The sequence below is a fragment of the Ipomoea triloba genome, chromosome 2 (genome assembly GCF_003576645.1).
Source record: "Ipomoea triloba cultivar NCNSP0323 chromosome 2, ASM357664v1".
Classification (NCBI taxonomy): domain Eukaryota; kingdom Viridiplantae; phylum Streptophyta; class Magnoliopsida; order Solanales; family Convolvulaceae; genus Ipomoea; species Ipomoea triloba.
This window is the reverse complement of record NC_044917.1, coordinates 9,024,276-9,041,528: the sequence shown is the minus strand read 5'-3', so window position 1 is coordinate 9,041,528 and position 17,253 is coordinate 9,024,276. Positions and strand designations below refer to the sequence as shown.

Here is a 17,253-nt window from a genome sequence, read left to right as displayed (position 1 = left end):
TATTATATGTTTTCGATTTCGAAACCAAACAATTATAAATGTATGTACGAACTATAATGCACAAGGCAAAATGGCAAATTATACCATGGATTAAAAGATCCATCTATCTTGCAGTGTAAATCATGATCTAAAAATAACTTTCAAATTAACAGATTTTGTACTTCACTTCAAATAGTAATTACAAATACATAACATGGTAACTACAAATATAAACTGTTAATATGAACCAACATGTAGTTAACAATTTGTGTCTGTAATTATCATGTTATATGCTTGTAATTACTAATTACAATGTGATGTGTCTTCAATTTATTTACAAAAATTGTTAACTGTAGACATAATTTTGTTACCCTGGTCCATGATATAACAATTGTAGACATAATTTTGTTACCCTGGTCCATGATATAACAATTGAATGCACAATAGTTGGGCTCAAAGACTGAAACTTGAAATGGATTCAACAAACATTCATGCAAAGGTAAAGTAAGAAATGGTTGATTGAAGAACTGTGAGTGCAACAACGCAGTCCATGAGAAGAGAAGAGAAGAGCAGAGCATCATCCAAATTTCCTCGGAGTAGACATTCCCAAGTTTTCAGGGCATTGTACAATGAATAGAAAAGAAAGAGAAAAACAAAGTTCCAAGTAGTACTTACTGTCAACATTGTACTTGAATAAAAGTTTTATGAGGGAGGCTATGAATGAGAAAAGCCAGAGAGTTAGAGGTTTAAGCTACAATGGCAACAATACCAAACTAAACATGCCAACACCAAGAAGGCTTTTGTAACAAAATTCAGTGTTGCCCTGCTTATATAATATAATGGGCCCAAAAAAAATAAAATAAAGCAAAAGAACAAAAAAAAAAAAAGCCAAGGATCAACTTAAGATGATAATTACCAAGTGCATACATACAAGAGGGCTTCCACTTGACTATGTCTGAAACAACCTGATTTCAAGCATGCATCATATTTTTGGTGTGTTGTGATATATTCATTCCACTATGGCCACTAATCTCAACTGCTGGGCATCACATCACAGATTCAAAGCTTTCCAACAGTTAAATATCTACAGAGGGAAAACCGATCTGCACCCACCAGAAAAGATAGGCAACCAAAGTGCTGCAAATACCACTTTCATACTCCCCAGCTGATACACAAGTGGTCGGAATGGGAATGCACCAGATTTGCTCATTTACCTTACCCACCCACCACTGGAGATAAACTGCAGGATACAGCTTCCAGGAGCTAGCCAATGTCCATCCTTGAAGAATCAATAAAAACAAGCAGAGCTAGTTAAAAGGCCGCATGATTTTAAAAATAATAATAATAATAATCCCTAACAATACAAAACAAAACCCCTTAACCACCCCCAACCCCTCAAGTAAGAAACAACAATTTTAATAAATAATTTTTAAAATGCCTAAGAATTTTTTTAATAAGAATTTAATAATAATAAATTATTTAAAAAAAAAAAAAGAAAAAAAAAAAGAAATAAGCAAAACTCAAAATTTTGAGTTTCTTGAAAAATACATCCACTTGTTTCAGACACTGGTGATAGTCAACATTAGGGTTTGACTGAGATTTAAAAGCGGGTGAATGCCCCAAAACAAAGCACAACTACAAGCACTCAAAATGCCAGTAATTGTATCCAGGATCAATAATTTCTATTGCTCATTTGTTTTACAAGACAAATGAGTGACAAGCAACTAAAACATGTATAAGACAATGATCCCTACCGAGTACTGACCTAGATCTTGCAAACTAAAATGGAAACACAATAGAATGGGAAAGAAATATTACTTGCTGCAACTCCAGAAGTCAGCAAGATAGCAGCAGTTTTGCGTTCTATTGCCATGAAGACGGCTTGTACCTGAAGCTATCATTATCCCAGCCTCCATCAGGCTCCTTCCTCTTGATAATACTACCTCCAGGAATTTGGTATAACCTTGAACTTTCCTCTGCTAGTGCTTGTGAGCCAACAACAGAATGTTGCCTAGATGCCAATGGAACAGATTCCTCTCCCCCTTCAATATCTACAGCTCCAGGACCTGCATTAAGGTCCAAACCTTGCCTGGCCCATTTCCTATTGTCTGCACCACCGTTACTAGTACCATCTGGATGGCCAACCATATAAGGCCTAGGGAATTGTGACGAAACAGCACTAACATGCCCCAACAACTGTGAATTGACTAGTGGTGCAAAAGGCCTTCCACCAGATGCGGATTCAATATACGAGTTAGATCCAACAGAATATGTGGCTGATGGTAGAGGAAAAGTTGTGCCAAAGGGAAAAGTTGTACCAAAGGGAAACATAGATTGGAAAGGGACTGCAGGGGAGGATGACAACACCGAACCTCGATAAACATCAGGAGGGAAAGGAGTACCGGCAGGAGCATGACCCAAGATTCGTTGTGTACCAGGTGCAAGGATTGGAAATGATTGATCTCCACGGTCAGGCATAAGTGTCACAGTTGAGTAAGGATTCCCTTGAGGAACCCAAGAAGAAAAGCTCCCTAAGTCCTGGTTGTTCATTCTGAGGCTAGATGTAGCTGGCTGGGAATTGATGTTTCCCCGAATATTTTGTAGGAATAGAGATTGTTCTATACTGGCATCATCAACACCGGGACCATTGTTCAAATCAAAGTCCCTCCTAACCTCCCTAGAAGGTCCACCCTGTGATGGTTTGATCGGTGCAACTTGTCCATCAAATCTATGAACACTGCTTACTGAGCACTGACCCACATCATTAGGCTCATCAGCCTTGTTCAAATCAAGATCGAGTCCTCCAGAACTACGAACAGATGGAGAATCTGAGGCTTCCTTTTTGAGTCCATAATTGCTTGTATGGTTAGACATGGAACCTAGCACAGCAACAGAATCTCGAATCTCCTCAAAAACTCTTTCATCTGGTACATTCAGATCAAAATCTAAAAGAGGGCGATTGTGTTTACTGCTGGAAGCTTCAGAATGAGACACGGCTAGAGAACCCAGAGGCATATCAAGAACTTTTCTGGGTTCAGCAGGTCGAAATGCACTTGTGGCCGCAGAACCTTTCCATCCAATTTCACCTTTGAATCTCAATAACTCTTCTGGTGGAACAAAAGGGCCTTTGGCAGCAGCAGCCACAGTAATAGAGGCAGGAACACTACTGGGCATTGATGTAACAGGAAAAGGTAATGGATTCATTACATGAGCAGTAGATGAACACCCAGGGGTAGTGGTGCTAACCACCTCACCATATTTCCCATCATCTGAAACAAAACCTTCATTTAAATCAAATTTCATTTTGGATGATGTTTCTGGAGATAAAGCAGCAGACACACTAGAAGTCTCCACAATGGTGGGCACAGGATCACTTGTTTTGTCAAGAAAAGCACTGCAAAATTTAGATTCCCTTGAATCCATATGCTTCTCCAGTTCTAGGCTAGCAATTCCAGCTATCTCTGTTTGAGATAATGACCCACCAGAATATTGTAGCCGAATGTCCCGAGCTTCAACATTGCCCTCATTGTGTTCCTTCTTATCAGTAAAAGCTGAATCAGCATTACCTAAAGCTTTAGCATCTGGAACTGGAGTGCCACCACCTTGATCAGCTATTTGCCTTTCAGACTGATTAACATTATCATTCTTTGTGTCTTCAGCCCCACATACCTTATGTGCAATCAGGTCTCTACTAGAGGAAGCAGGTACCATCTCCTCCTTTTCAAGTTTCTCCATCACTCCACAATTCATAGTTGCCACACAAGGATTCACGCCTGCACAGGTAGTGCCACTACTTTTCCTGTCACCTTCAAATGATGAATTTGAAGACAAACCTTCACCCAACCTCTTTTGGTCATCCATGGATGTTGGTGCTTTACACAGATTGTCCTCTGTCATTGACGTATCATTATCACACAGTTTAGTATCATTAGCTTCTTCCTGTAGTGAACCACCACCACCAGGAATTTCCCTTCTCTCCTGAGATTTTTTGTTAAGTTCACCATCATTTCCCTTACTTGCTCCACTTGAAGGTGATGAAGACGATTTGTCTCTCTCAACTGACCTCTCATTCATCTCCAAACTAGACCCTGCAGCTACTTTTGAATCAATGCAGAGTGAGCTAATATGTTTAACACATTCCGCAGTTGTATTAGCTTCAGTAGACACATTGGGTTTTATATCTCCAGATGTCTCAGAAATAGCACTTCGATTCTGATGTAACTTTTCTGCTGTCCATGAACTACCAACTTCAACCTTTTTCTCATTATTGTCATCAAGATTATCTTTTTTCTGATTACATTCACTTGGAAAGCTATCAAAAAGTGGTGACTTAGATCTAGAATCATCAGACATACAAGCTTCATCAGCAGGAGAATTTCTTTGTGAAGCAGAAGGTGAAGTCATATCAGTTTTTGACATTTCTTCAGTAGCCACACTGGCAAGCAGGTTCATGCCAACAGCATCGCCAATTGACATTGATGCATTTGCTTCAGAATACTTTGCACAACTTTCAACCAACGCATTCATGGAGCTGAAAGAAGCTTCATGCAGTTTGCCAGACTTCAATTCAGCTCCAGATGTTGAGGATGTAATCTTTGAGACTTCCATTGGTTTCCCATCATCAACAGTCTTACTGCGCCCTTCATCAGGGACCGCTGCAGGTGATCCATCACCCTCATCAGAACCAGTCAATATATCTTTGAAATCATTACTATGCCAGGATTCTGAATTCACATCGGAAGCAGCATTAGATCGACATGCATCATTCTTTTCCTTTACACTTCGATCAAATTGATCATGTTTCTCTGAAAGTGCAGGAGAAGAAGCTTGGCTATTCATAATGTTTGGGTCCTCGTATGAACCTGCACTCACAGTCTGTGTAGGACTGCGACCCCTATTTGGTATCTTAACAATCAACTTGTGACTACTTCCTTCCGCAACTGGCACTTCAACAGCTTTTTCACCTAGTTGTGCAGACTGAGATAACTTTTCAGGGATAGAATTCTTGTGCAGTGAAGTACCTCTCACTGCAGCACTTTCTTTCTGGCCTCCAGATACTGATGCCCCTGGAAAGCCATTAACTGACTTGCGGCGAGAGCTGCTATTTGAGATCTTAGAGTTACTTGTTGACACTGCAGTATAACTCCTTGCATCTTCTTTTCCTGAGAGAGATTGACCATGATTATGAGACTGATTAGGACTGCTGCTCTTATCCTCCCTTATTAGAGGAACCTCAGACGCACCAGAAATTGAAAGTCTGGTCTGACTATCTTTTCCAGGTGCAGGTGATGAAGCAGATCTCAATGGTCCGGGAGATGATGATGCAGACTTCAGAATAGATTCCCCTTGCAAAGGCTTTATTGAAGCAGTTTTTGATGCAGAAAGCAGTGGAACTGAGCTCTTTGTAGTGGCATCATTGGACCCACTGGGATTTTTGTTCCCACTATGAGAAGCCTCAGGAAGGCGAGACTTAGAAGGCCATGCAACAGCTTGAGTAGACCCAGACTTAGAATCAATCATATTCATTTCAGCCTCAACACGTTTCTTCCAAGTGTCAACTAAACCCCGTGCTTTTTTTTGAATGTCCATATTTTTATGTGAGCGCAAATGATTAACAGACTTTCCAATGTTGCACATTTGCAGTGCTTGAAGATTCACAGGAAGCTTATAAAGTGCACGAAGCAAAACTAGAAGAAATTCCTCCACATATTTATCACCATCCTTTGGATTACCATCACCAACTCTTCCTTTATGAACATCTTGAAGCCACTCATCCAATACAAGCAAACCCCTTAGCTGCACAAATCGGTTAAGACAGTCAAACTTATCTGTGGCAGCTACCACACCAGCAAGTAAGGATCGACTTATCAAATCCATTTTTCTCTCCACTCTATCTGGTTGCATAAGTTGAACAAGTTTCTCAACTCCCTCAAAATCTACAAGCCCTCCTCTCTCTGTTATTTTTGAAATTTCAGATTTTAACACACTTTCTGTCTTGTACAGACCAGAATCACTATCTTCTAATTTTATAGAGCGTTCTCGTTTAACCTGGTCAGGACCCTGATCTCCCCTGTCCCTCCTCTTTCCCTTAACTTGTGAAGAAAATGATGTTACACTATTTTGCATATTATCTGACCCAGGCTTTGAATGTGATGTGGACATTGGAACACTGGTTGGTTTTGGAGAACGGCCACCAGGCTGTAACGATGCATGCATCTCCAGTCGAGTCTTTTGTAACAGTTGATCTACTTCTTCTTGTCGCTCCTGCAAGCACAGGTATAAACAAATAAAGAAGAGTAAAACAAAACAAGAAAGAGAAGTAGAGAACTAACAAAGCAGGTAAAACTAAAATCCATCACTCTCCATCTACCCCTCACTCCCATACATTCTCAACTATCAAAAAGCAGCAGAAATACAAGAATTTGTGCTTCTCTTCCTTTTCACTCATCCCTTCTGAGTCCTCCCAACCCATACCATCAACAGGTTGGATCCCTTTCTTCCCTTAGCATATCTTCTGCTCACAAATAAAAACGAGCTAAATACTTAAGTTGAGGAAAGCTGAGCTTTCAGGCAAAGATAACTAACATTAATATAATCTTGATCAGTTAGCCACCATAAACACTTGTTGTCAATGTCATAAACTCGCCGGCAAACAAATGAAGATATCCCTGTTGGAAGTTCAACAACTTTAGGAAGGAAGGCAACTTTACACGGATGGAGTAAGGATGCAGCAGGAATCTCATCCCTATGAAAAGAATAGAAAATTTCGTTTGGCGCAGCTTCAGGCAGTATGCCTTTGCCAAGCTTCAATTCAGCCGGTCGATAAAGCCAATTAACACTCAAATCCAAGATATTATCGTTTCTTGATGTCAACCGACGAATTATTCCAATGAAAGGTGGGGAATCATGTGGCGGCTTGAAAAGAGCACAATCACCAACACTAATTTTGCGGCCATCCTGTATGGGAGAAAGGTAACAAAATATAGAGAACAGCATCAAATCACCATCAGATATATACAACCAGTTTAGTCATATATTTAGATACAGAGTACATAGAAATTCTTTAAAAAGAAATTAATTGAATATCAATGGCATTTCTCCATATAGTATGCTCTTTACAAAAAGCATAGGATTTAATTGGCAAGACTTGCAAATTTAAATGAACTGAAGTCAGCAAATCGATTTTCCTATTCTTGTATATTTCCTCTAAAATCAATTCCAGAAAGGGCTTCTAAAGTGTAAAGTTATAATACATAGCATCAGAAATGCTAAATACATTATATCCAATAATTTAGCATATATATATGCACACACACACACAAAACATAAGCACGAAGAGTGTAAAGTTATAACACATGCTCAAACAAATCAGTAAGCAGAGCTAACACTACCAGCCAATCTCACCCATCTTCCCAAAAAGGGGGCATTTTAGTCATGGGACGTCAGGCAATATAAATTAGTAACTAGAAACTTATTAAAGAAGATTTTTTAGACAATAAATATGTAGTCATGACAAAACTCATGATGCATAATATAACTATTATGTAACTTCTATGCTTTTGCCAGCTTCCATAAAAATCGTCGACAAGAAAGTTATAGTCAGGTACAAATAGCCGACTCAAAGCATGTCCCACTATAAAGGAATTAACCAAAAACCATGTATGCTCAAAAATACATGAAGACATCATGCAGTTAATCCGGTTAAAAAGAGCTTAAGCAGTGGAAACAGACAACTTAAAACCCATGCTACAATATGAAGAAAAAAAAAAGGTTCGAAGCACAAAATTACTGATCACACCATACAATTAAAAAGAAAAAGCTTAAGAAACTGTAAGCTATGATGCTATGTATCTTGAAAAATCACTGAGAATCAAATCAGCTAAGGACGTTTACCACTTTCACTAACTCAAATGCAGCAAGCAGTTAAATAAAACCCAAGGCTAGAGTTACCAAAACAACATTGGTTGCCAGGGTGAAAAAAGAAACAAATGAACTTCAAATTCACCAATAAGTGAATCAACCAAGCAGTACTAAAATATAATTCAGCAAAAAAAAAAAAAACAATCCAACACTTGAGCTTTAAATACAGCAAGTACCATTCAATTGCCCGCAAAAACTGGAATATCTAAAAGGGCAGGAAAATATTTGAATAAAACTATCCCTGCAGGGCAGGGAAGGGCATGTTGAATCACCTAAATATTTCTACACCCAGAAGAAGAAAGGTTAGTTAGGAATTCAGGAAAACTAAAGAACCCACCAAGGTAGTACCTTGCAGAAAGAATCAGCAGTAATAGAAGTAAGACAGGAATCACCGGCGGCTACTGTCCTGGTTGTCGTCGCCGGCATGTGCTGACCGAACCTCCTCCGTTCACAAACCTCACCGCCCCGCAGCTCCCTCCCATGCATAATAAAAATTCCCTCGCATTTTCCCCAATTTTTTCTCCACTGCCTACTCTTACCCACTCACCCTGAACCATCAATTCCCCAATTTCTAAGCAAAAACCCTAGAAAGTCCCCCAATTCTTCCCCGCCTCCAAAAATCCCTAAAATCTCCAGAACTCAGACCTCGCGAAAACCCTATCGCCCACAATTTATCAGAAACCCTAGCCCCCACTCAACCCCAACTCCACGCCTCCAATTCACCGATCTGCACCAATGAAAACCCAGATCCAATCAATTAATTCAGACACACACACATCCACATACATATCAAGGCATACACTTTAAGCTACATACACACACAGGAAAAGACACGCAGCGAGCGAGAGAGAGAAAGAGAGCGAGAGAGGGAGAGAGCGAGACCGAACCTTCGAAATTGAGAACGAACTTTTTAGAGAGAGAACGGTGTCCCGAGAGAGAGAGAACGCGAGATTATACGTATATATATAAATATATATATATATATTGTATATATACACACACAAAACAAATATAAAGATTATTGTATATTTTAAGCGAAAAAGATGATGTCGTGAGGGCTCGCAGCCGGCAAAAGGAAAGAGATGTACGTGGTACTTCGATTAGAGAGAGAGAGAGAGAGAGAGAGCGAAGGGAGAAAGCGATTGCGGTCAGCGACGGGCAGATCGGGCAGGGTAGGACGGAGCTTTGATAACATCACCCCTCACAACATGAAAAGTAAGTAGGATGCGGTGAGATGTGGAGTGTGACTGGACTGTCTCAATTTACTTCCAAAATTTTTAATTAAAAATTATAAAAAACCAAAAAGCGCCACAACCCTCGTGTCAGTAAAAGTTTTTAGTTGACTGAATTTTGGGAAGTGGCGTGGGGGATTTGACTTTTTTATTTCATGCGATGTGACTTTTTTTTTTCTTTTTTTTATTTTATTTCATTATTATTTCCCTCCGTCCCAGTTTGCCGGTCCAATTCAATTAATGAAGTTCAATTGAAGTTATTTTTAATTTAATTTTTTATAATATTAAATTTAGTATTAACATATAAAATTTATATATTTAGAAACTACATCAAAATATTATAAACACGAAAAATTAAATTTAAGAATAATTAAAATTACTAAAGAAAATAAGTAATGAATAAAGAGTTCATTTGATCAATGAATATAAAATACGATAGATAAAAATGAACAGGGGAGTATTATTTTATTTGGGGTTTTTTGGATTCACTTTTTATGATCGAAACCCCTTGGCCCTTGGGGTTGAAAATGAAAGGTAATTGAATTGATAATTTAGAGTCCGTTTGGAAATCAGGAAAATGACTTCTGAAAATGAGTTATTTTTCGGAAAACAATTTAATTTCCAGTGTTTGGATGTATTACGAAAAACTGTCTTTATGTATTTGGTTCATTTTTTGAAAAATGGATAGAATTGTATAATTAAACATTCTGATTATTTTATTTAAAATATACAAAATTATAATAATATTAAAATAATATTATTTATTAAAAAATAGAATTTATATATATATATAAAACGTAGCAAAGGTTTTCGGCGATTTCCCCACCTCATTGGTCCATGGTCATGGGTGATATAGCTTGGTTTTGGTCGAGAACATGCGAAACGGTCATTTTGGCAAATCCGAAAAATGAACTGATTTTCCTTGGTCAAAGGAAAATGTTTTCCGTTGACCACATTTTCCGGACGTTGCCAAACACCGGAAACTCGGAAAACATTTTACGGGTTACCAAACACACCCTTAAGGAGTGTTTTGTATAAATTAACATATTTTTAGTATCTCACATTATGTAAAAGAAAATTTGAAATATGATATTTTAGAGTGGCGTAAATTACTACTTCAAAATCTGTAGTGAGCATTTAGTTTATGAGAGGGTGTTTAGTTCAGAGTTATCTAACATTACCTAGATAATGTAAGCATATTAATGTGAAGTGATATAATCATTACATTAATTTTAGATTACCGTCATGTTAAATTTTAGATAACATTTAGGGTGTATTTAGTTAAGTTATGTAACATTACATAGATAATATGAATATGGTACTATTATATAATCTTGTTTGGTTCAAATTATGTGATTATCTCTACCTCTTTTTTTTTTAAATCAATAATCAACTATATTAAACCATCAATAAACAGGAAATACCCGAAGGCGGGGACGAAACCCACACACCAAGGGCAGATGAAGAATCAGTCGTCCGTACAAGCACATGAGCTACATGATTCGCTGACCTTCCAACATGGCAAACAACAACGTTCCCACTGTCATTAACAAGAACCCTACAATGCTTAATAACGAGTCCAACATAAGAAAAGTCATGAGAAGCAGAATTAAAACTGGAACAAAAATTTAAACAATCCGACTCCAAGATAATGTTTGTCAATCCTTGATTCTTGAGCCATGTTAACGCCTCCTTTACCGCCATTGCTTCCGCGAAATACGGGTCCTCAAAGCAATGCAGCCGACCTTCATCATCTCTAATCACAGCACCAAACCCCACACCATCCTCAAACAAGGCAGCATCCACATTACATTTGATTTTACCGACCGGAGGGGGGCACCAAGAAGCAGTGGCAGCATGCATTCCATTAGAATTCTGATTGGGAGGGTTCAAATAAGCATGTTTCCATGCATCAGTAAGGGAGTGAATTGAATGCTTTAGTTCATCAGTGTGCCATTCCACAAAACTTCATTCCTAGCCTTCCATATTGTCCATAAGGTGGCAGCCATTCGTATCGCTGTATCTTGCCCAGAAGAACTTAGAAAACTGTCAACCATTGCAGCGAACGAGTTACCCTGGAAACCATCTGTTCCAAACCAGAGCTGCCCCGTCACGGGACATTCACAGAACAAATGAAAGATGGTCTCCGATTCGGCCAAACATAAACAACATCCACCCCCAGCCATCACTCCTCTAGTTCGCAAAACATCACGTACAGGCAATATATTTCGGATACATCTCCACAAAAAATTTTTCACCTTGGGTGGAACTTTAAGAGACCATAACTGCTTCCACTGCGAAAAATCTATCCCAGGCTCTTGAACAGCGAATTGCTGCACTTGAGAGTGATAACCTTGTTTGACCGAGTAGGCCCCCTTCCAGTACCACTCATCATTATAATCTGGGGAGATGGGAGTTTTAAGAATTCTAAGAACATCATCCTGATCAAATAAATCATGCAACAAGTCAATATCCCAATGGCCATCAGCGTCCAGTAAATTACTAACATGGGTTTCGCGTAATTCATCCCTACAATGGGTGTGAACATATGGATCAGCGGGATCTGCGAGCCACGGACTCCTCCATACAAGCGTGTTCCTCCCATTGCCAACCCTTCGGGCAACCCCTGCACGAAGAACTTCTTGACCAGCAAGAATACTACGCCAAATATAGCTAGGATTGTTCCCGAGAGTAGCATCAAGAAAATCATGGCCTGGAAAATACTTAGCTTTTAAGACTTTACTAACCAAGGAGTTTGGATGAATAAGCAAGCGCAAACCTTGTTTAGCTAATAAAGCTACATTAAACTGTCGTAGGCGTTTAAAGCCCAAACCCCCACAGCTCTTCAGGAGTGCCATACGAGACCAAGTAAGCCAGTGGATACCTTTTGTGTCACCTATGCCTTTGTTCCACCAAAACCGGTTAAGAATTTTCTCAATATTCTCACACACAGTGGTGGGAAGCAAGAAAATAGACATAGTAAAAATAGACATTGCTTGGCCGATACTCTTAATTAATACCTCCTTTCCTGCTCTGGTTAAAAACTTCTTTTGCCATGAACCAATGCGATCGCTCAATTTTTGCTCAATATACCAAAAAATCGCAGTTTTATTTTGGCCAATGAAAGAAGGGAGTCCAAGATAGCGGCCAAAATCATTTGTCTGTCTCACACCAAAAAACCCCGCTATATGATTGCACGTTGCCCTCACAGTATTAGCACTGAACATAATACTGGACTTACCATAATTCACCGATTGCCCAGACGCATTACAGTACAAGGATAAATTATTTTTAACCACTTGAGCCTCCTTATCAGTAGCCTTGAAAAAAAGCAAGCTATCATCAGCAAAGAAGAGATGCAAGATCGAAGGTGCGCCTCTAGCCACTTTTATTCCATGAATATTGCCCCGACCCTCTTCCTGCTGCAGTAGTAAAGACAAGCCCTCGGCACATACAATGAACAAATATGGAGACAAGGCCTTGTCTAATACCCCGGGTTGGCGTTACTGTGCCCACTGCATCACCATTAATCAAAATGCTATAAGAGACTGTTGTAACACACATAGGAATGATGTCAATCCAACCACGAGCAAAGCCCAAGGTAGCAAGCATACCGTCTAAAAAACTTCATTCCATACGATCATAAGCTTTCGCCATGTCTAGCTTTAGAGCCGCCCAACCAACATTCCCAGTACGTTTCTGACGCAAATAGTGGCCAACCTCCCCTGCTACAATAATATTATCAGTGATCAATCTATCAGGCACAAAAGCACTTTGAGAGGGCGAAATAATAAAATCCAAAGCATCCTTAAACCGATTTGCAATAACCTTTGCCAACACTTTGTAAGCAACATTACAGAGGGCTATCGATCTAAGGTCTGTAACCTTCTCCGGGGACTTTTTCTTAGGAATTAATACTACATTGGTATTATTCAGACCCATTGGTAGTTGACACGTAGCGAAACAATCAATCACAAAACGTGTAAGATTAGTCCCTACTACCGGCCAGAAAGATTGAAAGAAAGAAGGAGACATACCGTCCGGGCCCGGGGCCTTATCAGGAGCCATAGAAAATAGAGCACATTTAACCTCGTCTGGCTTAACCTGACGAAGAAGACGACAATTCAGCTCTTGATCAATTCTAGCTGGGAAACGCTGCAAAATATCCAAATTGCAACTGGAAGTCTTAAAAATATTTGAATAATAATCCAGTACCTCTTCATGCATAGCATTGCCATCTACCCATACGCCATCATTGTTTTTCAGCCGTAGCAACAAATTAGTTCTTCTCCTTAAGTATTCTTACGTTATTATATTTTTAATATTTTAATGATGTCATTACGAACTACTTATTATATATTTCTTCTGTCTCATTTTACCAATCATATTTACTATTTACTTGTCAAATCAACTTTTTATTTTTTTTTTACTTTACTTTTGAAAGCAAAGAAACCAAGTAGACTAATGTAAAAAAGCAGAAATAGAGTCTGGAGGGACTGAGTCCCTGTACAAAGTGGTAGCTTGTGCAAAAGCTGCAGAAGCAAGAGTATGAGCAATAACATTTGCTGATCTAGGTATTAAACGAATAAGACATTGACTAAACGAAGACATAGAAACCTTGCAAGCATCAATAGCTAAGCCAACATACTAGAAAAAAGTAGGTTGCGTCCTAGACAAATCACTCCGGAGTTGTGAACAATCTGTGAGTAACTCAACAACTAAGACTCCTTTATGTTTGAGCCAAGACAATACCTCCTTGCAAGTCATGAATTCCGCTATGAGTGGAGAGAAACAATGGGGAAGGTGACCTGCACAAGCTGCGAGAAAACCACCATCTGGCGCCAACAAAACCGCAACAAACGAAACCTTCATGGTGTCCGGGTAATATCCTGCATCGAAATAGCATTTTGGCAGCTACATTGACGACTGGTTGGTGCAGCGTGAGCAGTGAACGGGGCACTAGGCAGAACAACAACCGATTTGGGCGAGTGGCGGTGGTAGACCTCCCTCCAAGCATGCAAAGATGATGCCGCCAGCGCCAGTACTCTCTTGGGAATAGGCAGCCAACCCTCCCACACTGCATAATTCCTTGGACGTCATACGTAGTACAACACTGCCACAACCAAGCCAGTACTCTCCTCAGGCAAGGCATTCATCATATTTGAAAACCAAGTCGCCAACTATGCTAAATATAGGCCCTGTTTGGAAAATAATTAACCTATCAACCAATTTTGGCCTATTTGACCACTATTAGTTGTTTGATTTGGTTAAAAAAATTAATATAAATGTTTGGTTAATAAGCTTTTTGTAACTCCAAAATACTAAATTTCAAAAGGCTACTCAATGCAACTTTTTCAATTAGCCTTTTTGAGAAAATAAATTATACAAAACAGCTATCAGCTAACAGCTAATTTACCAAACAATTTTCTACAATCAACTAATATTATCAATTAATTATACCTTCTAAACCAATCAGCTAACAGCATAAACTAATAGCCATTTACCAAACAGGCCATAGATAATGAAGATTCATGCCAAACTAATTGTGAAGTCACACAGAATAAGAGCATGCATAGTATCCTCATGAGCAAGATCACACATTGGACATAAAGGGTCCACATCTACCCTTCTTTACTTATTTTTTATTTTTATTTTCACTTATTTGCTTTAATATTTTAAATATTTTTTAAATTTAAGTGATTAATATTACTTTTAATGTAGTTTTTAAATATATACATTTTATATTCTAATGCTAATCTTAGTATTATGAAAAAATTGAATTAAAAATAACTACAGTCAAGTCTCATTAAACGAATCAAAGTATAAAATGGGACAGAGAAAATAATAATAATAATAAATTTTGTATTTTGGGCATTTAAGTAAATTATGCATAATGTCTTAAAATATAACTTTAACTAAATATATTAATGTTACATTCCCATAATCCTAAATTCTCAACTAAGAACACAAGGTAATTTAAAAGATAATCTCATGTTTCATGAATTAAACTCTCCTTAAGTTATAGGAATACCTTCTAAAAGGTGATGTAAGATTACGAGAATGTAACATTACATTGTGTGTTTAGTTGAGATTGTGAAAAGAGATTATACTTGCTGGATCCCTTGACTATTGTGATTTCTTTGTAAAAATCTCATGATTAATTTTTTGCTCAATTTAGTCCCTTAATTACAAAAACGCTACATAAAGTAATCCTCTATTAGATTTTACGTTAAATCTCCATTTGACATAAGAGTATTTTTGTCCTTTGAGTCCGTTGGCGCCTATGTATACCTTCCAGAGCTAAAAAGGATAAGCAAATCTCTAATTTTCCCAAAATGAGTTGTCATATTGTACTAGATCTATAGGGGTGCACAATCCAGTGGCATAAAATACATAGAATAATCCCCAAAAAATTTAAGAAAACAAAGCCAAAATTTAATGACAACCCTCCTCACATAAGAACATAGGGACTAATCTAAGTCATAAAAATTAAGAGATCAATGGCACATATTAAAAATATTGGCAAAATCAAATCTGTCCCATTTTATGTGTTAGGTTTAGCTAACGAGGCTTTGTTAGAAACATGTGTAATTTAGATTTTGATGATACCAAACAAGTTATGAAATTTAGGTTCCCATTATTTTTATTTTTCTAGACTCATGAATTTTTTGTATGTAATTCCGAAAGGTAAACTTTATGAAGAAACATTACTTACCGAAAAGTAAAAATACTGGCAAGTAAACTCAATTTGAAAAGTAAACCTTAGGATAATTAAGTTTCGAAAAGTAGTGAGCAATAATCTTCAAATAGTCACAATCTGGAAGGTTGAAGACCGAAGAGCTCAAGATTTGAAGACGGGAAAGCTGAAGATCGAAGAGTAGAAGACTTGAAGATCAAATAGTTGAAGACCGGAAGGTTAATGGTCAAAAAGTGGAAAGACCAAACTTTGACCGGAAAGTTGATTGGGATAGGAAAGTAAAAGTAGTAGGATTGATTATTCTAAAGTCAAATCCAAAAAAGTTGCGAAAAGGTTTATGCGTAAAGTGAATCTCAGGAAAGTGAATGCTTACTTTACGGGTGACTATTGGAATGCTCTTGACATAATAGTACACTACCTCAACCGAACAGTTATAAAAAAGAATGTTGTCAAGGTTTCTCAAATCATAGGTACACATTCTAAGGAAGATTTCTATTAAAAAAAAAAAAACCAAGTCAAAAAGCTCAACACAATATATAAGTCAAGCTTTTAGGAGCAAAAGGAAATGTAACGGTTAGAAATTTGATAAAAATAACAAACTATTACAAAATCCACTAGTCACATTAGATAAAAACTATTTGAAATTTGTTTCCATCAAACGAATAAATTCAAATGTATCTATAAATACCTCAATTCGAAGCTGAGTGAGGTGTTGGTTAATTTGACAAAAGTTTACAAGATGTCGCGAATTAAGTTTAAGCAATTAAGAGCTAATTACCAATGAGAGAGATAAATCTACAATTCAATATCCAGAATTGAAGACTTTGGCAACGAAAGAAGAACTCAAGTCAAGTCAACATTGTTGGAGAAGGGAACAATCTTGTGTTCAACCAACATTACCTCTACTTCGGAAAATAGATAGAGGAGGAGTAACAATGGGTATCTTGCGAAAAACCTTAGACTTATAGTTGACTTTGTGATAAAAATATATGTGCTCATTCGTTGTACTAAGAGAGTAGGAGCCTCTCCAAGAGTAAGATTTTTTGCTCCATTTTTGTAGGCCACATAAGATGGTTAGGAGGAGAGAAAAAAATAGGAAAAATAAAAGAAAAAGATTGTTAGAAAAAAAATTGAACTATTAATGCACTTGGTGTGTCACACTTGAACTATTAAAAGTGATTTTTTAAAATTTCAAGCTCAATATATGACACGCTTGATGAGTCGCAGCTGGAAGGTCAGTGATCCGCTCGTCGACTTTAGATGTCATTGATCAAATTAATCAGTACATGTGCAACATGAATATTGCAAAAGGACGAACATATTTAAGTTGTAACTCTTTGTGTAAGGCAGAACCAGATGGTGAAAATATATTAGAAGTACACACTCCTAAATTCTTAAATAATTTGAGATTGTATGATTTTCTTA

The 17,253-nt window shown here is 37.8% G+C and overlaps 1 protein-coding gene across 1 annotated transcript; it reads right to left on the bottom strand.

Annotated features, from left to right (window-relative positions):
- Positions 1-556: 556 nt before the first annotated feature.
- On the bottom strand, positions 557-8,912 carry LOC116009815. Its single transcript, XM_031248952.1, has 5 exons — positions 8,787-8,912; positions 8,248-8,626; positions 6,565-6,936; positions 1,798-6,243; positions 557-1,258 (listed from the first exon to the last, which is right to left on the bottom strand). The coding sequence occupies exons 2-4, from the start codon at positions 8,383-8,385 to the stop codon at positions 1,843-1,845; spliced, it is 4,911 nt and encodes a 1,636-aa protein (XP_031104812.1). The 5' UTR covers positions 8,386-8,626; positions 8,787-8,912; the 3' UTR covers positions 557-1,258; positions 1,798-1,842.
- Between the last annotated feature and the right edge of the window lie 8,341 nt (positions 8,913-17,253).

Bases quoted from the DNA above. Each gene is read 5' to 3' on its own strand.
- LOC116009815 (XM_031248952.1), bottom strand. From the start codon at position 8,385: ATGCATGGGAGGGAGCTGCGGGGCGGTGAGGTTTGTGAACGGAGGAGG. The intron at 6,937-8,247 runs GTACTACCTTGG...TCTCCCATACAG, and splicing joins CTGCTGATTCTTTCTGCAAG to GATGGCCGCAAAATTAGTGT. The intron at 6,244-6,564 runs GTTAGTTATCTT...CTGTGCTTGCAG, and splicing joins CTGATCAAGATTATATTAAT to GAGCGACAAGAAGAAGTAGA.